Source organism: Mobula hypostoma, chromosome 1 (assembly GCF_963921235.1).
Source record: "Mobula hypostoma chromosome 1, sMobHyp1.1, whole genome shotgun sequence".
Classification (NCBI taxonomy): domain Eukaryota; kingdom Metazoa; phylum Chordata; class Chondrichthyes; order Myliobatiformes; family Myliobatidae; genus Mobula; species Mobula hypostoma.
The window spans coordinates 69,572,077-69,592,845 of record NC_086097.1 but is presented as its reverse complement, the minus strand read 5'-3'; the positions used below and the strand labels follow the sequence as shown (position 1 = coordinate 69,592,845).

Below are 20,769 nucleotides of genomic sequence, written 5' to 3'. Positions count from 1 at the left end.
TCATGTTTGTCACCTGGTCAAAAAACTAAATTAAATTCATAATGCACAACCTGACCCACAAAAAGCCATGCTGTTTGTATCTTCAAACGACTCACATATCCTATCCCCAAGAATCCTCTCCAGTAACTTCCCTACCACTGACATGAGACTCACAAGGATCATCCCCATTTTCCTTCTTCAATAAGAAAAATATGAGCTACTCATCAGTCCTTCAGGACCTCCTCCATTGATAGAGAGAGATATACACAAAAATATTGGTTAAGGCTCCAGAAAACTCATTGCTTGTTCCTCAATAACCTGGGTATATCCTGTCAGGCCCTGGAGACTTCTGCATCTTAATGTTCTTTCATAAACCTAACACTATATCTTCTTTATCTCAAAATGCCATATTATATTAGCACTGTTTGATCACTGATACTAATCTACATTGATCTCGCCTTCCTCCACTTCCTTCTTTTTCTTAAATACTGACACAAAATACTCATTTAAGATGACACACACCTCCTTTGTCTCCAAGCGCATGTTCCCTCCTTTATTCTTGAGTTGTACTACTCACTCACTTGTTGTCCTCTTGCTCTTGATGTACTTGTAAAATACCTAGGAATTCTCTATAATCATACTTAACAGAGGAACTTTTCAAGCACCTCCCTTCTCCCCTAATTTTGGCCCAAGACTCTTCGTCAAGACTCACATCTGCTTCTGGGATACGGAATTAAAAGTCCCACTTGATTCAATTTCATTGGCGGTATTTTAATGAATCACAAGACAACATATACAAAACATGAGGGACCAAAAAAAGTGTTGGAGAGATGGTTTGTGTGGGATGGGTAAACAAAAAAAAACAGACACAGAAAACTGGTATTACTAGAGGCAAAACCTGTACAGCAATCTATGCAGCCGTGGAGGAGGAGCACAGGACACAGCAAAAGTGCTGCTTTACATCCCATCTTCTCATTGTCTGCTTGTCTTGGGAAAATTTATCAGATTTACAACAGAAAATGAAGTTTCAAATCGTGCATTGCTTATTATGAGCAATTTAAATACAGTTTCATAATATGTACAACGCTCCCTTTTGTGTCTCCATCACCTAAATAAACTGGCAGTTCCATGAGCCAATCTTTAATGGCTGCCTCTTTACTTTCATCCTTGTAACTGGGTCATGGTAGTGGTGGCAGAGAACTCTTCCTGACCACAGACTCACCTCTGATCCCTCCCTCCTCCTTCTGTAAATCCCGGGGTGAGAAACAGAGTTAAGCTCCCTCTACACTGTTTCATCATTCTTGTGGAACAGAGAACACTGGTTAGATGCAGAATAAATTCTCCCCACACTGTACCAAAGACACCCAGAACAAGTTAATCACCCCTCTTTGAAATACACCTGCAAAATGGTTCTTCCTTGGATAAATGGCAGGGAGGATGCACAAACTAAATGTGTTAATCCATCTCCTATAGAACCTGCTACCGACAGTTAGCATCTTGCATGCAATTCCTCAATGGATAGGAACAATCATTCACAGATATGGCAATTAAACAGCCTGACCAGCGACATCTATCCACCCTAAAGACAAAATTCCCAAGGCATAAATTTGCAATTGGAACAGATGGTAAGGTTCATTTGCAACTTGGTTGTGACTTTTCGCGCTTTGGCAGATCACACTCTTGCCCAATTCTCAGTCACATTCTCAGCACATAGAGGCAAGGAGATGACCTCAGAACACTATCTGCCTCCCGCTATGCCATAGAGACTATGGGGTTGAGTGGCAGTGGAGAATGAAGCTTTGCAGAGCTACGATAATCCTTAAAGTCTGTGTCATGCTTGTCAACAGTTAACCTAAGAGCCATGAATGAGACAAGTGGTATATATACACGCACATGCATGTATGTCATGACATGCATGCAGTACATCATGCATGTATGCGTACATGTACGGTGGATCTGTCTCGACCTGTATGTCTCCAAGCCTTGACTTTTCTCAGCGCATCGTGCATCAGTCACTGTGTATATAGACTGCACATCTCGATGCACGTGTCTTGACTGTCATGTATGCACAGAGCTTGGTGAGCATGTACGAGAGCCTTGTGCCATTTATATTTTTTGCTGTTAAGTACACGTGTAACAAACAAGACTGCTTACTCGTAGCACATAAATTCAGAGTCAGATATGATGGTGATCCCAAGCTATTGCATTATATATCCCAAAATCCAAAAAAATCCAAAATCCGAAACACGTCCTGCCCCAATCATTTCAGATAAGGGGTACTATTCCAATTTAATATCTCCTGCAAGGCCCATACTTAAAATTATCTACAGCTATCTTAGAAAAAAATTTGAAATCTGCACTAACACTCTCTCAAAACAGCTTTCAAGAGTTTGGATGAAGTGTGAAATAAATGTGAGGAATCTTGTTAGTCTAGATCACAACTCTAATTTTAAGTGCCAGACTACTGCTTCAAGCACTTGCAGTAATTCAATACTCCCACAATATTCTCTAAAAGAAAGAAAATATGGGTTCAGATAGTGCCACGGATATACTCAATCCTACACAAAGATAGAACATTACAGCACAGTACAGGCCCTTCAGCCCACGATACTGTGCCAACTTTTTAACCTACTTCACAATCATTCTAACCCTTCCTCCCACATAGCCCCACATTTTTCTTTTGACTTGGTTTATATTTTATTTCTAGTTATTGTGAAACTTTTAAGAAGTGACCTTTACGCCTTGAAAACTAATCAGCAAGACCAATAAAATTTTGACACCTTAAACCCCATTTCCCTTATCTGCAGAAAGGAAAACTGACATGCAAGCAAGCAACGTGTATGCTTTTAATGCAGTACACGGGCATAAAAGGAGAGGAAGATATCTAGTGCATTATTTCTCTTTCAATGAAAATAAACAGATGGCAAAAGGCACTAAAAAAAAAGTCCTGTGGGACAAACCAAATTTCCAAAATTGATATGCTAGTTATTCAAAAACATACTCTTTCCATCTTTGTATCACAAGTAACTCTGAATACTTAATAAGCACAAGCCAAAACATTTCTGTCATATCAAAACACCAGTTGAGGAAATCAGCTTTTTAATCACGTGTATAATGAAGTAGAACCACCCCTCTCCTCTGCTCATGCCCAAATACTGTGGGCATAAATATTTGACACTGCTGAATTATTTTTAGCTTGAGTTGTGACAAGTATAATTGTGAATTTAGGATGGGCCTTGTGTGCCCAAATAAGAACTTAGCTGTTCTGTAAACAGATCTTTTATATTTATTTTCATAAACAGTGACAATCTGTCATAAAACATTCAATTCATATTACTCTAATGCTATATACTCAAATATTCCCAATCTTATCTGATAATGCCAAAGTTTCCTCACACTTCTATTTGTGTGCATTAACATCCTAAAATCGGGTTGCCTAATGGCATTAGACTTAGGATTTGGAGAACAACTTGATTCTGATCATTCAAAAGAAAGTTTGAAATTAACAGTACACTTGTCAGAGAAGCAAACAAATTAACATAGTGAGAAACTGAAAGAATTGAATGCTATGCACAACAGTCAACAGAGGCAATTCAAGTAAAATTAAGTAGGATTGCACCCAGATCATTTCAGTTACAAATGATTGCTACCTCCTGTTTCAACAATGAGGATAAAAACAAATCCCTACAGCAAAAGACCGTCATCTTAGCAAAGAAGCAGGATGTCAGAAAAAAACAAAGCAACAAATCTTAAAAAACAGTACATAATGTCAGTTGTTAAATCTGCAATGCTAAGCCAAAGCACCTCTGTCAACTCTATTTTAAACACCTCTACAGGAACACATTCAATGAATCAGAAAGTAGATTCAATGAATTTTCCGGTAAGAAGGTGGCGAGTTCAAACACAGCGACCTCTCGGGGGGCAAGTCAAAGGTGCACTTTTCTTTTTCAAATGTATTATTTATGATTGTGAGACTATACTGGGCTCCAAAAGCTATGTGTACAGCAGGTCAACCACATCAGCGATCTGCTCGTTGTTTGGAGGAGCCAGCCGTGATTTCAAAGGAGCAGCCAGCAGTCAGGCCAGAAAAGGAGTAGCCAGCAGATTGACTGGAAAATGAGAAGCTGGTGGACTGGTGGGATTGGGTTCGGAGGAGCTGACCTGGTTGCTGTCTACAACTCGAAGGCAAAGGAGCTGGTGTGCAAAAGGAGTGTGCAGTGTAACTGTGACTGTCTTGGGCATTTCACTTGCAATCAAAAGTCCCTGTTGGACATTGATAATATAAGATGCCACAGGCCTGCTTCCCTTGTTTGGTGGCAAGACAGGCAACAAGGCAGCAGCGTGGCCTCAGCTGTAACGAGGACTAGGCTTAAAGCCGCGGGCTTGCCTGCTGCTGCAGTCCAAGTGAGGAGACGCCAGTGTAGTATAGCACCCATGATCGGGTGGCGGGGGGGGGGGGCAGCCTCTCCCGTTGGTGCTGCCCTCCAGTGATCAACTGGTGGAATGACAGGATGAATTGCCAGGAGCAGTACCATCAATTTGCATGCTGCTCAGGGTCTTGGACTATACATGTGTTTTCTCGCCTAACAATGTGTGCATTTTTTCTCTCACTATTTTGAATGTATGTTATGCACCTTGGTCCCAGAGGAATACTATCTCATTCAACTATATCCACGTATGGTTTGAATGATAATTAAAACTTGATTTGATTTGATTTGGAAAAAGTAGGAAGTACAACTATATAATTTCAGAAACTAAAATGACAGCTTCTGAATACAATTAATGAATTAGACAAACTATGAAATACCATTCATTAATTTCTTGTTACTTGATTAATTGAACAGAAACTGCAAGGCAATTGCTGGACTAACCAAACTTAGAATGTCCCATTTACCATCACAATCAGTGCCTGCATTCTGCTGTCAGTTGATCTCAGCAACCTAAATGAATAACTTTATTTACACAACAAAGTCATATTGAAACTTCTGAATTCCCCACCCAGCCTCTCCACTGCCCCTCAACACAGAGCAACAGACAGGGATGACTGTTTACTTTTCAGTAGATTTGACAACTTAATATCACCTCACGGTGTCAGTCCAATATTTCATTAAAACTTACACCTAATGGACATGATGACGGTGTACATTTTAGTTGAACTTCAAAACATTTTACTGCATATAAACTTTTGCCATTGCATTCCTGCATTTCATTTGTTTCCAGGGTTGTTCCTGGGCAACTACAGTCAAGTGTTTCAGAATTTTTAATTTTTGCATTTGTGCATCAAATATCTGCACTTGGAGACACAAGAGACTGCAGATGCTGGAATCTGGAGCAATGAACACGCTGGAGGAATTGAGCAGCTCAAGCAGCACCTATGGAGAGAAATGGTGACATTTCAGGCTGAGAACCTTCATCTGGACCCGTGGAAACTCCATTCAGTTTTCCAAGCTTCATTAGCATTGAGGCTGCAGTCAAATCACATGCAACCTTTAGCAACTTTAAGAAGCAAAGTGGTTGAGATCCTGGTAGGCAGAGAGACAATAGCTTTACTTCACTTAATGGATTTTCTTGATGTTTCAGGCATAATGGCAAATACACAGTGTCTTGAAAAAGGGTTCAGGCCCAAACAACTATTTTCACATTTTCTAAACTTAAAATACATTGAAGAATGATTTTTAGAGCTAATCTAGAAAACACTGTACATCATGTCAAGTCAAAAGGAAAATTCCAAATCCTGTCAACAATTTACTAAATTTTAAAACCCTCAATTGTGAAGCTGAAAAAGTATTCATCTCCTTTGTAATTACTGTACTAACTTTCTTCAGGTGCAATATTACCTTACCAACACACTCAATTTATTGATGTAGAAAATTGGAGGATCACCTGAATAAATATCCCTCTCTCTGTAAAGTCCAACAGTATGGTAGATTTTCAACAGACCAAACCAAAATGAAGACAAAAGAGCATTCAAGACGAGTCAGGGAAATGATAATAGAGAAGCACAAATCTGGAGAAGAGTGCAAGACCTTCTCAAAAGCACTGAACATACCTCGGAGCTCAGTGTAGCTCATTGCGAAGAAGTGGAAAAAGTATTAAACCACAGCCACCCTGCCTAAGTCAGGCTGTCCCTGTAAACTTAGTCGCCGGAGAAGAATGGTACTTGTAAGAGAGGCTACTGTAACGCTAACAGTCGCTCTGAGCGATTTGCAGATGTCAGTGGCTGCAAATGGAGATGAAGTTCATGGCTCTACAATCTCTAAACCCTTGCAAAAAAAGGGAGTTTATGGAAGAGTGGAAAGGAAGAAACACTGGCTAAAAAAAAAATCCTTGCCCAGCAAGACTTTGCAAAGCTTCATTTAGAAGATACTGTAAAGATGTGGAAGAAGATCTTCTGGTCAGATGAATATGAAGTGGAACTTTTTGGCCTCAACACTAAATGGTACTTGTGGTGTAAATCTAATACTGTGCATCAGACTGGTAATACCATTGCTACTGTAAAGCATGGTGGAGGTAGCATAATGTTATGGGGATGCTTTTCCACAGCAGGGACAGGAAATCTGGTCAGGATAATTGGGAAGATGAATGCTGCTAAAAACAGAGAGATCCTGGATTAAAAAACCTACTACATGCTCCCAGAAAGCTTAAACTGGGGAGGAAATTCGTCTTCCAGCAGGACAACAATCCAAAGCACATTGCCAGAGCAACCAGGGAGTGGCTTCAGATGAAGGAGATTGATCTCGAGTGGCCCAGTCAGAATCTTGACCTTAACCCAATCGAACATCTCTGACAAGATCTCAAGATTGCTGTCCACCACCGCTCCCCAAATAACCTGGCACAGCTTGAGTAATTTTGCAATGAAGAATGGGCAAATCCTGCTCTGTCGTGCTGTGCCAAACTAATACAGACTTATCCAAAAAGACTACTGGCTGTAATAGCTGCACGAGGTGGTTCGTTTTAGTACTGACCAAAGGGGAATGAATACTTTTGAACTGCTGACACTTCAATTTTTGAATTTTTAGATTTTCATGCTTTACTGCTTTTTCCGTTTTTTTCACAACTAAAAACTCCCAGTTAAATTGACCAAAATCCTTGGTTGGAATATTTATTTCAATAATGCGTTGGGGGCTGAATACTTTTCCAAGGCATGTAGTGCTCATGTAGCTTCTCTGTCAAAGTATTTGGGTCCACTTTTGCATCTTAATTATGCACTGCATCGTTCCATTCAATATTAATAACTAAAGCTACTTTCTTATCATTACGTGCTCAATAAACACCTATGGTATACGAAACAGCCTCTCTGATAGCTGAAGCAGTAGTACCAGTACTTCCAGAGTGTACTTGCGAATTTCTGGTCAAAGCTGGAGAATCATTTTGCAAAATGAAATGACTTTGTTCATTCTCCAAGAATCCAGACCTCCCATCCCACCAATATCATCTGTTGACTGGCCCCCGACACCTACCAGGCAACACCATGTCTTTGAGGCCCGGACCTTCCATATACAAGCACATATAGATTAATAAAAACACAGCTAGACAAATACATATGTATATAGTTCAGACCCCTCAGTCCATTTTAAATCTTCAGTTGTCACAACTGTGCTACACCACCCCCTGTAGAGTGCGATGGCTCGGACACCTCTCCTCCGGCAACTGAAAAGCAAGTGACCCTGCAGCTCAAGGCCCAAGTCCACTGAGTGCTGCTAAAAATATCTGCAGTCAGCTACAACAGAGCTCGACTTCCAGCAAGCGAAACTCCGGGAGGGCAGCTCAGACTTCGTCTGGAAGCCACGCCACACTGCCTCAGGTGAAGCACAATGACTTCAAGGCCTCACCCTGAGCAGCTCCGAACATGCGACACCATGGCTTCAGGCCTAGTCCTTGCTATGATCGAGGACAAAGCCCCCTCCATCCACCCCTGCTTGCATCCAATAAATCAGGGGATCGAACTTGTGGCATACCAGATTAATCAGCTTTATATCTCACATTAACCAAGTTTTTTCCCTCTCTGTGGAACTTTCAGACTTCCTTCCACTTACCCAATCTTTACCTCCTCCAAACATAGCTTTGTGGCGACCCACTTTCTACACAAGCAAACTGTGGGGAGAGACTTTTGTAATGCATCTCTGACGCCAGTTCCACCCGGAGAGGGCTGGAGGGGAACTGATTAAAAGCCAGTGCCGCGAAGTTTGAATAAACGAGTCTCGAGCGTGACTTACAGACTGCGTGTCGTTATCTCTAGCTCTGTGTGTAGCACATTGCTACATTGGTGACCCCGGCGGTGCAAACGGAATTTGGACCAAAGACGATTGACTCTTCACCTGTTCATGCAGTTTCACTAAAACTGCCAACTTTCTGGACGCTGCGACCACGCGTGTGGTTTGACCAAGCAGAAGCCCAGTTCCAGATTCGGCAGATATCTTCAGATTTCACACGTTACTATTACGTGGTGAGCTCCCTTGACCAGGAGACAGCTGCACGGGTTGGGGATTTCATACAGTCACCCCCCCCCGAAGAAGGCAAATATGCAGCATTCAAAGCATTGCTCACAGAGACCCTTGGCCTCTCACGGCATAAGCGAGGTGCCCGTTTGCCTCACCTGGACGGTTTGGGAGACTGGCCGCCGTCAGCATTAATGAACGAGATGCTGGCCCTGGCTGAAGGACACAAGCCCTGCCTCATGTTTGAGCAGGCGGTCCTAGAACAACTGCCCGAGGACATACATCTGCTGCTGGCCGACGCAGATTTCAGTGACCCCCAGAAGGTGGCGGCCTGGGCAGACATGCTGTGGAAAGCCAAGAGGGAGAGCGGGGCGTCCATCGGACAGATTACCAAGCCACGCGCCCAACAGCAGGCCAGACCAGGCCCGGCAACGGAGCGCACACAACCCAGAGGCAGGAGTGAGGAGGCCAATGAACAGTGGTGTTTCTACCACCAGCAGTGGGGCACAGAAGCCTGCCGTTGTTGCCCATCCTGCAAGGTCCCGGGAAACGCCAGGGCCAGCCGCCGCTAATGACTACGGTGGCTGGCCACTAGGACAGCCTTCTGTACGTCTGGGACAAACAGTCGGGACGCCACTTCTTGGTCGACACCGGAGCGGAGATCAGCGTCTTACCCCCGACGCTGGGGTGGGGGGGGGAGGGGTTATGTGGCGACCCACTTTTTACACAAGCGAACAGGCTCACAAAATAGCCCGCGCGCGGGGAGAAACTTCTGTAATGCACCTCTGACGTCAGTTCCACCCGGAGAGGGCTGGAGGGGAACTGTTTAAAAGCCAGTGCCGCGAAGTTTGAATAAATAAGTCTCGAGTGTGACTTACAGACTGCGTGTCGTTATCTCTAGCTCTGTGTGTAGCACATTGCTACAGCTTAACACATCTTTCATCTGACCCCATCATCATTTGTGTTATACAATTTCTCTGGCCCTACACTTTATCACAGATCAGGCTTCACCACTCTTTTTAACTTAACTTTTTCTCAGTTCTAATTAACTCAAAATATTTTACTGTTTCTATCCTCAGACCCATTTAAAAGTTTCAACACTTTGCTTTCATGACCATCTTCATCAAACCAAGAAGGTCCAACAATTGTTAGAATCATCATCAATACAATGGAATCAAGATGTAAATATTCAGTGTCACAATCAAACCTGGTAACCCGATTTACAGACCATGAAGTTCCAAGCCAATTTCATTCTTGTGAATAGCCTCCAAGTCCCTGGAACATATTATCCTCAGTAAAATCAAAGACACAGTAAGCCAAAGAAACACAGGTAAATCAGGATCAGGTTTAATGTCACTGAAATTTGTTTGTTTTGCGGCAACATGTTGCAACACTCAAGCCTTCTACGAATTGCTGTGCGTAGTGTGTGGGCCAACTATCGTCAGTGCAAGGATGTTGCTGTAGCACGGCTCAGCAGCTGTGCGCCTCCTCGCCACCATCTGAAATTCTGCCAATAGCTGTGGCAATGGCAAATTTATAGAAGGCATTTGAGCTGTGGCTAGCCACACAGTCATAGGTACATAGAGAGTAGAGCAGTGGGCTGAGCACGTGTCTTTGAGGTACAAGGAGGAAATGTTATTTCTGATCGCACTGACTGTGGTCTCCCGATGAGGAAGTCAAAGTTCTAATTTCAGAGGATGGAACAGAGGCCCAGGTTTTGGAACTTGCTGATTAGTACCTGGGGGTATGACTGTGTTGAACACTGAGCTGTAATCAATCAACAGCAGCCTGATGTAGATATCGCTATTGTCCAGGTGATCCAAAGCCAAGTGGAGAACCAGTGAGATTGCATCCACTGTAAACCTACTGTGTTAGGCAAATTGCAGTAAGCCCTGGTCCTTGCTTAGACAGTAGTTGATTCTGGCTATGACCAGCCTCCCAGAGCACTTCATTACAGTAGATGTGAGTGCAACTGGGTTCAATTTAGATTCAAAAGCATTTGTTGTTATCAACTTTTAAGTCTGCCTTACTTCACAACGTACAACAAATGGAACTCTCAGTTTATATTGCAGTGCTGTACCTGGAGAACACCGTAACAATGAAGAAGCTATGTTTTCAATAGGATCAGAAATTAAGGACACACATAAGGAAAAGGAGCAGATCATGGCTGATTTATTTCCCTCTGTACAGTGAATTCCACAGATTCACCACTCTGCCTTAAACTTCCTTCTCATTTGTGCCAAAGGGACATCCTTCTACTCTGAAGCTGCAGCCTCTGGTCCTAGACTCTTTACGAAATATCCTCTCGAAGTCCACAATCTCGGCCTTTAAATATTTGATAGGTTTTAATGAGATCCCTGCTCACTCTTCTAAACTCCAGCCAGTACAGGTCCGGAGCCATTTAACGCTTCTTATATGTTAATCCTTCCATTCCCAGGATCAATCAAGCCTCCTCTTGAACCTCTCCAATGCGAGCACATCCTTCCTTAGATATGGACCTCAAAATCCTCACATACTCCAAATGTATTCTGACCAATGTCTTCAAAGCCCAGGTATGGGTGAAAGCAAAGGTCTGTAATAAAGGATAGTCCTGGAAAGTTGAGTATTAAATGTTCTAAAGTAGGACACATCAACTAAGACAAACAAGTCAAACAATCAAAATCCTATTGTATATTGTCAATTGAAATACAAGAAAGCTCTGTAAATGTTGGACCCTTTCAACCTTTCGAGCTGCACCGCCTAGCAACTCCTGACTTAACCTAATCAGAGGGCAACTTACAATGACCAGTTAACCTACCAACCTCAAGTTGTTTTGACAAATGTTTAATACTTAAATAGTTGGCAATTTTCTGAAATAGTTTAAAGTGTGAATGGTCTGTGAGTTTTAAAATGCTGCTTGAAGTGCAGCAACTAGAGTTCATTTTGATTTGGACAAAGAGAAAAGGAATGTGAGAGTGAGAAGTGAATAAGAGAGTGAGAACAAAGCCATGTTTGTTAAATCTGTATTCGGAGAATGGTCACCTCTGGAATAGGATGTGACCAGTTAGAAGATTCTGTTATTTTCTATGAAATAAACATGCAGGACCTCCTATTCAAACAAGCCTTGCCTCTTTAAGAAGTTACATGACTGTGTGAGAGTCCCACCAATACATTTTTTAAATTTTTATTCGGAATCTGTGTTAAAATGTTTTTTAAATGAGGAAATCAACTGTTTATTCCAATTATTTTCCATTTTTGCAAAGGTTCTATTGAAGAATTCTCATTTTCTTTTTGCTTTCAGATTGTGTTCTTTCTTTCCTTCAGAATTGATATAGTTGAGAGTAAGAGTTACCCAGATTCCACACTAGCTAAAAGTATCTAACTGTAAAAGCATCTAGAAATGAGATTTCCACATGTTTAAAAGAACTTGACATTTTAGGAAATTCATAATTAGCATATTATCAAATTGAGAATTTGAAATCGGTATTTTGGGAGCTAGCTTTGAATATTTGGGGAGTAATCTTAAATGTTGCTTTTCTGAACAAAAAGGATCTCCCTAAAGGATTATTGTCAACGCACTGATTAATTTTAAGGGTTCTTCTGGAAAGCTTGTTTTTGAAGTAATTACAGTGTAAAATGTAAATGAGCAGCCAGGATTTGGGTTGGCACATTGTCAGCCGAAGAGCCTGAACTGTGCTGTACTGTTCCATGTTCTATTTCTGTCACTTGCAATCCTAATCTTGAAGTTCATTACATGTCTGGTGAAATGCAAAATGAAGTTTCAGTTTAGATCAGAGCTAGATCACTCGGCAGCAATCCATTACTAACCACAGGAAACCAGGAAGAGGGTCAGTGCACTACCTACCTCATTACAAGAAACGTAAATAATGGAACCCCGACTTGTCATTGGACCATTCCAGCACTATGGATGTTAGGCAACAGGAATGAGAACACAGAAAACACGGACACAGTGTGTCAGCAAAGTGATGGAATGTTACAATGAAGGCTTGTTCTGGGAGTTAGACATTTAATGGGATATATCACAATCGAAATATATTTGGAAAACAGATAGAAAGAGTTAAGGGTTAAGACACCAAGTTCCACAACAGCTTGTACAGCAAGTCCCAATGTTGTAGCTATACAAGACATTGCAAAACCGCACTTGGAATATGTGTAGTTCCGGCAGCATACTGCAGGAAGGATGCGTTTTCAGCTAGAGAGGGTGCATAAAAGGTGCACAGGGATCTTTTTGGGACCAGAATGATTCAGTTATAAGGAGACACTAAATAGGCGAGGCTTGTTTTCCCTGCTAGCTCAGAAAGGCTCCTTGGTTGGATAGGCAAATTGGGCAATAGGTTCCCATTTCTGTGTTGGTTAACTCTGACTCTATTTAAAATGTAAATTAATGACTTGAATTGTAAATTTGCCATTATGGTGCATTTCCATGGTAACTTGAAGATAACCTGGAAAAATAAGTGACAAAAACGCAGAAGTTTCAATTCCAATTATACCCACCAAACATTGGTGGTAAATTAACACCTGAACAATAGTCAATAGGTTTGGCTGCAATAACCTTTGACCAAATGTAAAATAATCTGTGTGCACATTAAAGAACGAATCCAGTAAAATATCAGTGGAATCTGGCCAAGCAGTAAAGTTACTTTGAGCTCATCACTGCCTGTGGAATCAGAGACAGCATTATGAGCACATTTAAACAAAAAAAGTTGAAACCGAGTAGCTCAGAAACTAAGATTCAAAACATTGGTACTTCAAAGAGTCACTAGGTTCATGAAAATACTGACTTTGACTTCAGGTAAATTATTGATATCTATCAAAATGCCTCAAAGCCTGAACAAGTAAAATCAAGTGTAAATTACATCTTTCCTATCCATAATTCCTCTCCTATCCATAATTTCCACTTTCAATATAGCTCTCAATTCATCCGCTTTCTTCTAAAGTATTCATTTTATATTTGTCAATTTTATATTTCAGTCAAATCCACAATTAACCCATGAGATCCTTAATAAGCCCAAGCTTTTATCCAACTCACCTCTCACAACTTGTTTGTACAACGTTTGTGTTCATAGTCTCCGTAGTAATTGCATACAATATTATTTCATATAAACATGATCATCCACCTACAGTACATTGTAATAAAGCCTAAATTCCACACCATGATTTTCCCCCATGATATAATTCTGTATTATTCTGCAGCCACTTCAATACAATAAACTAGTCAATGACACATAGATTTCTCAAAGGGATTTCTTTCAGGTAAGAATTTAAACCAAAGTTCTTCCTGCACTCTCAGGAGAATATGAACAATCCCACAGTGATTTTTAAAAGAACAAGCAAGTCTACAATGCTGTCCCTTAACAAGCATCATTTAGAAAACATGGATGATCAGCATTATACTGTTTCTCGTGGGAACAGTATGCAGCACTTTCCAGTTTATAACAGCAAGAGCATTTCATTGGCTGGAAGGCATCTTGAGATTGTGAAAGGTGCTATACAAAATAGGTATACCCACTGGAAAACTAAATTTGGAATCACAGCATTCTACATGAATACAAATACCCAACGATCCTGCAAAACTGAAGAGGTACATTCAGGTACAAACAGTTGTTTGCAGTGATTGCTTTCAACATCTTCCTCACATCTCAATGCATTAATAAAATGGGAGCAAATGCAATTGAATTATACCTTTTGAAGAGCTGCAACTTTGTTTTGAGACTAACTCTACTATTTCTGAACTCATCTTTTGGTATCACCTGCTTTTTATCTTGCACTCATATTGAATCAATTAATCATGACTGACCTCACATTTTTTCAACTCTATCATTTACAGTTCAAATTAAAGGCTTCTCTCACATTTGTTCAGCTGTTCAGAGTCTCCAGTATTTTAGGTTTTCAGTCCAGATGTGTAGTTCCTGCAGCATCTTGCTTGGGAGTATAAATTCTGTAGTAAAATTGTGCTGCTTGCCTAGGAAATAGTTTACTAATCAAACATAAATGTTAACTTGCATTTGCTTCATACCAAAATCCTTCTTTGGTAATGCAAGTCCAGTTTAGACTGAAAAAAATATTTTGCAAAGGACTCCAAATCATAAAGCACAACTTGCTGCATTCCTGTCAACTCAAGAAATATTTCTCCAGTTCTCAGGAAACAAATCATCTATTTTTGAAGAAGATAAACAGGGAGACATATTCAAAAGACAAATATACTCTTCCTTCAGGGCATAAAATGAACTATAGCAATGTTTTCCATATGGCTTTCATTGTTCTTTTAGAAGAAAAAAATTAAAAACTGGTTTGACAGAACTAACAATACTGAGTCAATTGTCAATGTTATTAAGGTATTGTTAAATGATTGGTTAAAATACCAAGCAAAAATGAATAATCAGTCAATATTGATTATTATTCAGAGATCTAAATGAATGAAGCTACTCGCAGATGGATGAATTTTTGTTTAAACCCTCAAGTGCAAAGACTAACACCATGTTCAAATGTCAAACAGTACCCAATACACTTCAAAGGTCCAGACTTAAGAAAGAAATTCTAAGAACTTTTCAAAACAGTCTTTAAAAAGAGAGGAAGAGCAAAGTAGAGTGTGAATGGGAAGGGAAGCTCTCAATTAGTAAAGCATGTAAATATCCAGCTGCAATTGAACAAAAAATATGCATGAGATTTATAAGAAGAGCATGAGATTTCATTAATATTTGTGACATCAACAACCAATAACCTGCACCCTCCAACCTGAACTCTGGAGATATAAAAGGTGGCATTAGTGACCCATTTTCTAAGTATCAAGATATTTCCATCTGTAATTTTTAAAAATGGGAAGAACAACTTCCTGTCTATGCAGTAGCTTTGATGATCTCAGAATATTTTACCTTAAAGCTTAGGCAGGAAAGCAAAGCACTTAGGTAATCTAAAAAAAACCTGAGTAACTATTCAGTTTGGTTTTCATTTTGGTTAATGGACAAATAAACATTGTATTATACCATAATACTTTTTATGGGAACTAAAGAGATCTTCAGTGGCACGGTTGATTTGCACGGTGATATCTCAGAACAAAACTACAGTGCCACATTGATAATGAAAACTACAATGTGCACCATCTTCATAATTACCACTTTCTGACATAGATATGTATCTTTTCATAGGTGCTGGAAAAATAAGACAACTAATTGCACCAATTCCATAATGTTTATATGAAGAATGCACAGCAGAATTTTTATTTCCCGATAAAAACTCTTCAACAAAATCAATCACTGAAACTCACCAAAATCCTTAAAATCCACTTGAAGGGCAAAAGAATGAACCATGTGATGAACAGCTCTGATGAAAGATTTCTGACCTGAAGTTCTTTCAAATCTATCACCTAACTTAACTCCCTATTTCCACAAATGCTGCCTGACCTGTTGAGGTATCCAGCATTTTCTGCTTTTATTTCAGATTTCCAGAATCTGTAGTTTATTTTTACTTTCCCATCAGTATTTTGTCTATTTCAATGAGACCTCTCATTTGCCAAATCTCTTTTGAATACAGGCCTCCCTTCACCTCACATTCCCACCATCATGAATAATTTCAACAAGGGTCTTGGACCAGTTGCTTCCTGACCTGCAGATGTTTCCAACATGCAGACATAATATCATGCATACAACAGCGTAGCCTGCCAACAAAGGTAAACCCATAAGACACAGGAGCAGAATTAGGCCATTTGGCCCATCGAGTCTGCTTCATCATGGCTGATCTAATTTTCCTCTCATCCCCAATCTCCTGCCATCTCCCCATATCTCCTCATGCCCTAACTAACCAAGAATCTATCAACCTTTGCCTTAAATATAAAGACTTGGCCTCCGCTGCTGCCCATGGCAAAGAATTTCACAGATTACCACTCCCTGGTTAAAGATAGTCCTCCTCATCTCTATTCTAAAATTACACCCCTCTATTCTGAGGCTGTGTCCTCTGGTCCTAGACTCTCACCATAGGAAACATCCTCTCCACCCTCACTCTATCAAGGCCCTTTCCCCATTCAATCGGTTTCAATAAGGCCACCTTTCATTCTTCTGAATTCAAGCGAATTCCAGCCCGTAGCTCTCAAATGCTCTTCATGTGACAAGCCTCTCCAGTTTCAGCACATCCTTTCTAAGGGACCCAAAACTGCTCACAATATTCCAAGTGCTTTATAATGTCTCAACATTACATCCCGGATGATGATGAAAGATGACTGAGTGCAATGAATATCTCAAAGCTAGGGATGCCAATCTGGAAAGAGAACACTCATTTTGCTTTGTTTAACCTTCCAGTGGACTACAGGATTTGGCTCAGATAATAAAAAATGATATCTAGTTCTACTCTAAGCATGTAGGTCTAAAGCTACATTCTTGAATATCTCAACTGGCAGGAAGTCCAATATCTTAAGCAAGACATGCTCAAAACAAGATCATCTGACTTTCAAAGAGTTGTATTTTTAATGTTCCTACACAAAAAAAATAAACTTCCAACTTCCAGTTTTTAAATGAGGCCAGAAATATTCATAGTTCCAGGCAATGCTGTCTGCAGTACTTCTGCTACTCAGAATGCTTTAAACATCCCCAGTCCTGCAAAATAATGCATTTCTTTTCAACATAAAACATTGAGGGACTTCCTTTGACATAGAATTGTAAATCAGAAATAATTTTAGGATTCAGAGTACTTAAATAGTCTTGACCTCTCTTCTGAAATAAATCTCACAAATAAGCGATTGAAAAAACAAACCACCATTGAGCAATAAAAAAATGTTGAAATCTAGTAGGCAGTAAAAGTGAACTAAAAGCAAAACCAGCAATTATCAGCTTTACTTACGTTTCAAAACAACGGTCCACGTTATCGGACATAAGAAGGAGCATACACAGCTGTTCCAATGCTATCAGCTGCATGTCCCTTTCGTCGCCCTGGCCCATCTGCAGCCATTCTAACAACGTATCGGGATCCACATCGGCCATGCTGAGGCCGCTTCAATATGTAATTGTATTCCCAATGTTCTTCTCTCGAGTTAAAGGGACAGGCAGATAAGAAAGTCACTGGAGAGAGACAGATGACCGTAAATTCACGGTTAGTGAAAACAAACCTGATCGATAGCAAACTAATTGTTAACTTCAACTATTCACGTACAACTGGCTGCAGCTTTAAACAGCTAACATGAAAGGTTAACAGAAAGTGATTTTCTCCCCAAATTGATGCACCACTCCCCTCCCCCCAAGCTCTCTTCAGGTCCAAGTCGCCATTGAAGTGGCAGCTCAGGACTGGATTCGACTGCACTGTCACTTTAATTGGACAGCCAGGCTCAGCCTAACCTCTGGCCGCCCAGTAACGTCGGAAAAAACACACAGGCCTAGGCCTGGCCTCCGGGATGCTCACCGCAGCTCTGGCGGAAGGTCGTGACCGCGCTGCCAGCCCAACTGGTGGACCTCTCGACTTAAGGGAAGAAAAAACCTGAGTCACCGAGCAGCGGCTCGGCCGCCTTCCCCACACACAAAGAGCTGAGTCCGGGACGAGCCTCGGCCACCGCGGTCTCGGAGCGGCCGCTTATCGGCCAGGTCGTTCGCAACCCGGTGGCGAGAAGGGATACTCCCGGCGAGGAGGCCTGACTGCCGACCGCCGCTGCCGCGCTAGGCCCCCGGAGAGGCGATGAGGACGTGAAGGGCAATCAGCGGGTCGCACCGGGCCTCCCCTCCCCGGGAGCCCGACACCTTCCCCATTTTCCACTTCACTCACCGGCTCTCGGAGTCCAGACCAACTATGGTCTTATCCTCGGCCTGGAGCTCGCCGCAGCCCCCCTGACGCTATTCCTCACCGGGTCCCAGGGATTGGATAAATCGTACGAGGCCGAAACAGCGTCCGATCCTGCGGCCGGCCCCGGTCTCTCGGGCACGTAATGCGGCGGAGGCGCAGTGTCGGCTCCTTCCTCTCGGATCAGGGAGCGTCGCAAATAGCCGCAGTCGCCCTCAAGCGTCAAACAGTGTGCGTTTTTCGTGAGGTGTTTAAAACTGTTTTCTCACTTTTCCCTTTCTCGATCACCATTCCACTGGATAGGTTAATACCCGGCCTCAACCATAAGACGAATAATTACCTCCATACGATACGTCTTCCAGCGAAAATGATTCTCTTTTCAAGCGTCTGTCTGCATCCCATCTGCTCTCACGCCGCCTTTAATCACATCAGTGCTGTTGTAACATTTCCCTTCTGGCACTTACCAGCATCTGTCCCATTTCACACGAGTTTACCTCTCGGCTTTCACCAAGCAGAGGAATTTAGGATCCCACTGATTTTGTTCCACAAATGAACAAAATCAGCCATCTTCATAAATTCATTTTTGTTGCAACATTCAAGATGATTGTCTCTATCTTCATAGTTTCTAACTTGTTGAAGTAGCAAAATAGTTTCATTTTTCTGTCCGGTCCATTTCTGGCACCTCCAAGTCTGAATGCTTGAACCACAGTGAGCAAAGCAGCTCTCAATTGTCTTAATGCTTATTTCTCGCCAGTTATCAGTGACAAAAATCACTACCTTTTGAACATAAGTGTATGCAACCGATGCTTTTGAAAACAATTTGCTCTAAGCACTGTGTAGTGTCTTAACAGCCACACAAGTGCATGCGACTGACACTAGTTAGAAACTGTTTGGCAGCAATCTCCTGCCCCAATTTTAGCAGCATAATGTCCCCAGTAAACTAAGGGAATCCTGGCAACTTTCTCGATTATTATTCTTTAAGAGTCCCAAATAAGCAGTTGTCCCAATTAACCAGAATCCACTGTATTTAAACGCACTTTGCATCTGCAGCAGGGGAGATAAATTGGTGATGGGAAAGGACTAAGATCTAACTGCTGTTACAAGATGTGGCTTCAGGGATACCTTAGATGGGAATCAATTCATTCAGAGTCCTTAGAGAGGCAAACAAAAAAAAACAAAAGCTCAGATGGCAGTATTTGTAAGGAATGATATGAGTTCTGAAAGGATCTTGGCTTTAGGTGGAGCTAAGAAGCAGGGAAGTACATATTGCTGAAAGATGTTCATATGCCTCTGAATAGCTGTTGCGATTCACAGCATAGTTACAGACAGAAGAGAAGCATTTGGTCTTCTGACCTTAAAATGCTATAGAAGATTAGAGCAAAGATGCATCAGACTTGTTTCTGGGATGTCATAGGAGGAGAGAGCGAGTAAACTATTTTTTTGTTCACTAAAATTTGGAAGAATGAAAGGTGATTTCATTGGAATGTACAAAATTCTTAGAAGGTTCCATGGGCTAGACTTGGGGAGAATGTTTCCCCTAGTTAAGAACTTAGAACAAGGAGTTACTGTTTAAAATAAGAGGCAATCTATTCAGGACTGAAATTAATTTTTCACAGGCTGAAAGATTTTGATAGAGGTGTATAAGATGATGAGAGGCATTGATCGTGTGGATAACTGGAGGCTTTTTCCCAGAGCTGAAATGACTAACATGAGGGGGCATAGTTTTAAGATGCTTAGAAGTAGGTACAAGTGGGATGTCAGAGGTAAATTTTTCACGCAGGAAGTGGTGGGTGCATGGAATGCACTGCCAGCGAGAGATAGGGGTGGATACAATAGGGTCTTTTAAGAGACTCTTAGAGCTACATGGAGCTTAGGAAAATAGAGGGCTATACAGTAGGGAAATTCTAGGCAGTTTCTAGAGTAGATTACAGGGTCGGCAGAACATTGTGGGCCGAAGGGCCTATAACGTGCTGTAGATTTCTATGTACTTTTGAAAGAGGTTGATCACGTAATGGGAGAAATTTGTTGGTTCATAGCTGAAGTGTAAGTCATGTATTGTATCCATGAAACCATCTCATCAGTACTGATATCTCATAGTGGTTCACCAAATGGCAGTTGACTTAGCATGAACATATGCTGTTTGGACACCTGTACATTCCTGAATGTATTTGCACATGGACAATGTTAATTCCCATATATGCACTCCTTCCAGGTGTCGTCCAAGGTTCTTCTTGATGTCGCACAAAGTATTCTCCAGAGGTTTGTGAGTTATAAAAAAATGCACTTTTCTTGTCATAGAGGTACTTGTAAATATTATTAGACTGTAAATAGAAGCTAAACCTTGTATATTTGTAAGTATTTTGATCTGCTTTCAAAAATTACTTTAATGTAAAACTGTTTATCTCAATACAATCAGACCAAATGAAATACCAGGTGACAATTCATCATAAAATTGCAGTAACCCCTTTACTGCAGCATAATGAACAAGAACAGCAGAAATTACTCCAACTCTTATTCATGAATCTCCACTTTGTCTTGTGAATCAACTATTCATGCAGAAGTCCTGACACTTTACTTAAAAATGGGAGAAACCTCT

The 20,769-nt window shown here is 41.2% G+C and overlaps 1 protein-coding gene across 3 annotated transcripts in view; it reads right to left on the bottom strand.

Annotated features, from left to right (window-relative positions):
- The window catches only part of hectd1 (HECT domain containing 1), a 92,199-nt gene extending 73,836 nt beyond the window's left edge, over positions 1-18,363 (bottom strand). For 2 of the 3 annotated variants that reach the window (XM_063050407.1, XM_063050416.1), the window contains exons 1-2: positions 18,159-18,362; positions 17,247-17,464 (exon numbers count right to left, since the gene is read on the bottom strand). In XM_063050407.1, the coding sequence (XP_062906477.1) occupies positions 17,247-17,386 (140 nt within the window). In that variant the 5' untranslated portion in view covers positions 17,387-17,464; positions 18,159-18,362. Of the gene's footprint in view, positions 1-17,246; positions 17,465-18,158 lie in introns of all 3 variants that reach the window. The other variant, XM_063050424.1, reaches the window with a different exon arrangement.
- Between the last annotated feature and the right edge of the window lie 2,406 nt (positions 18,364-20,769).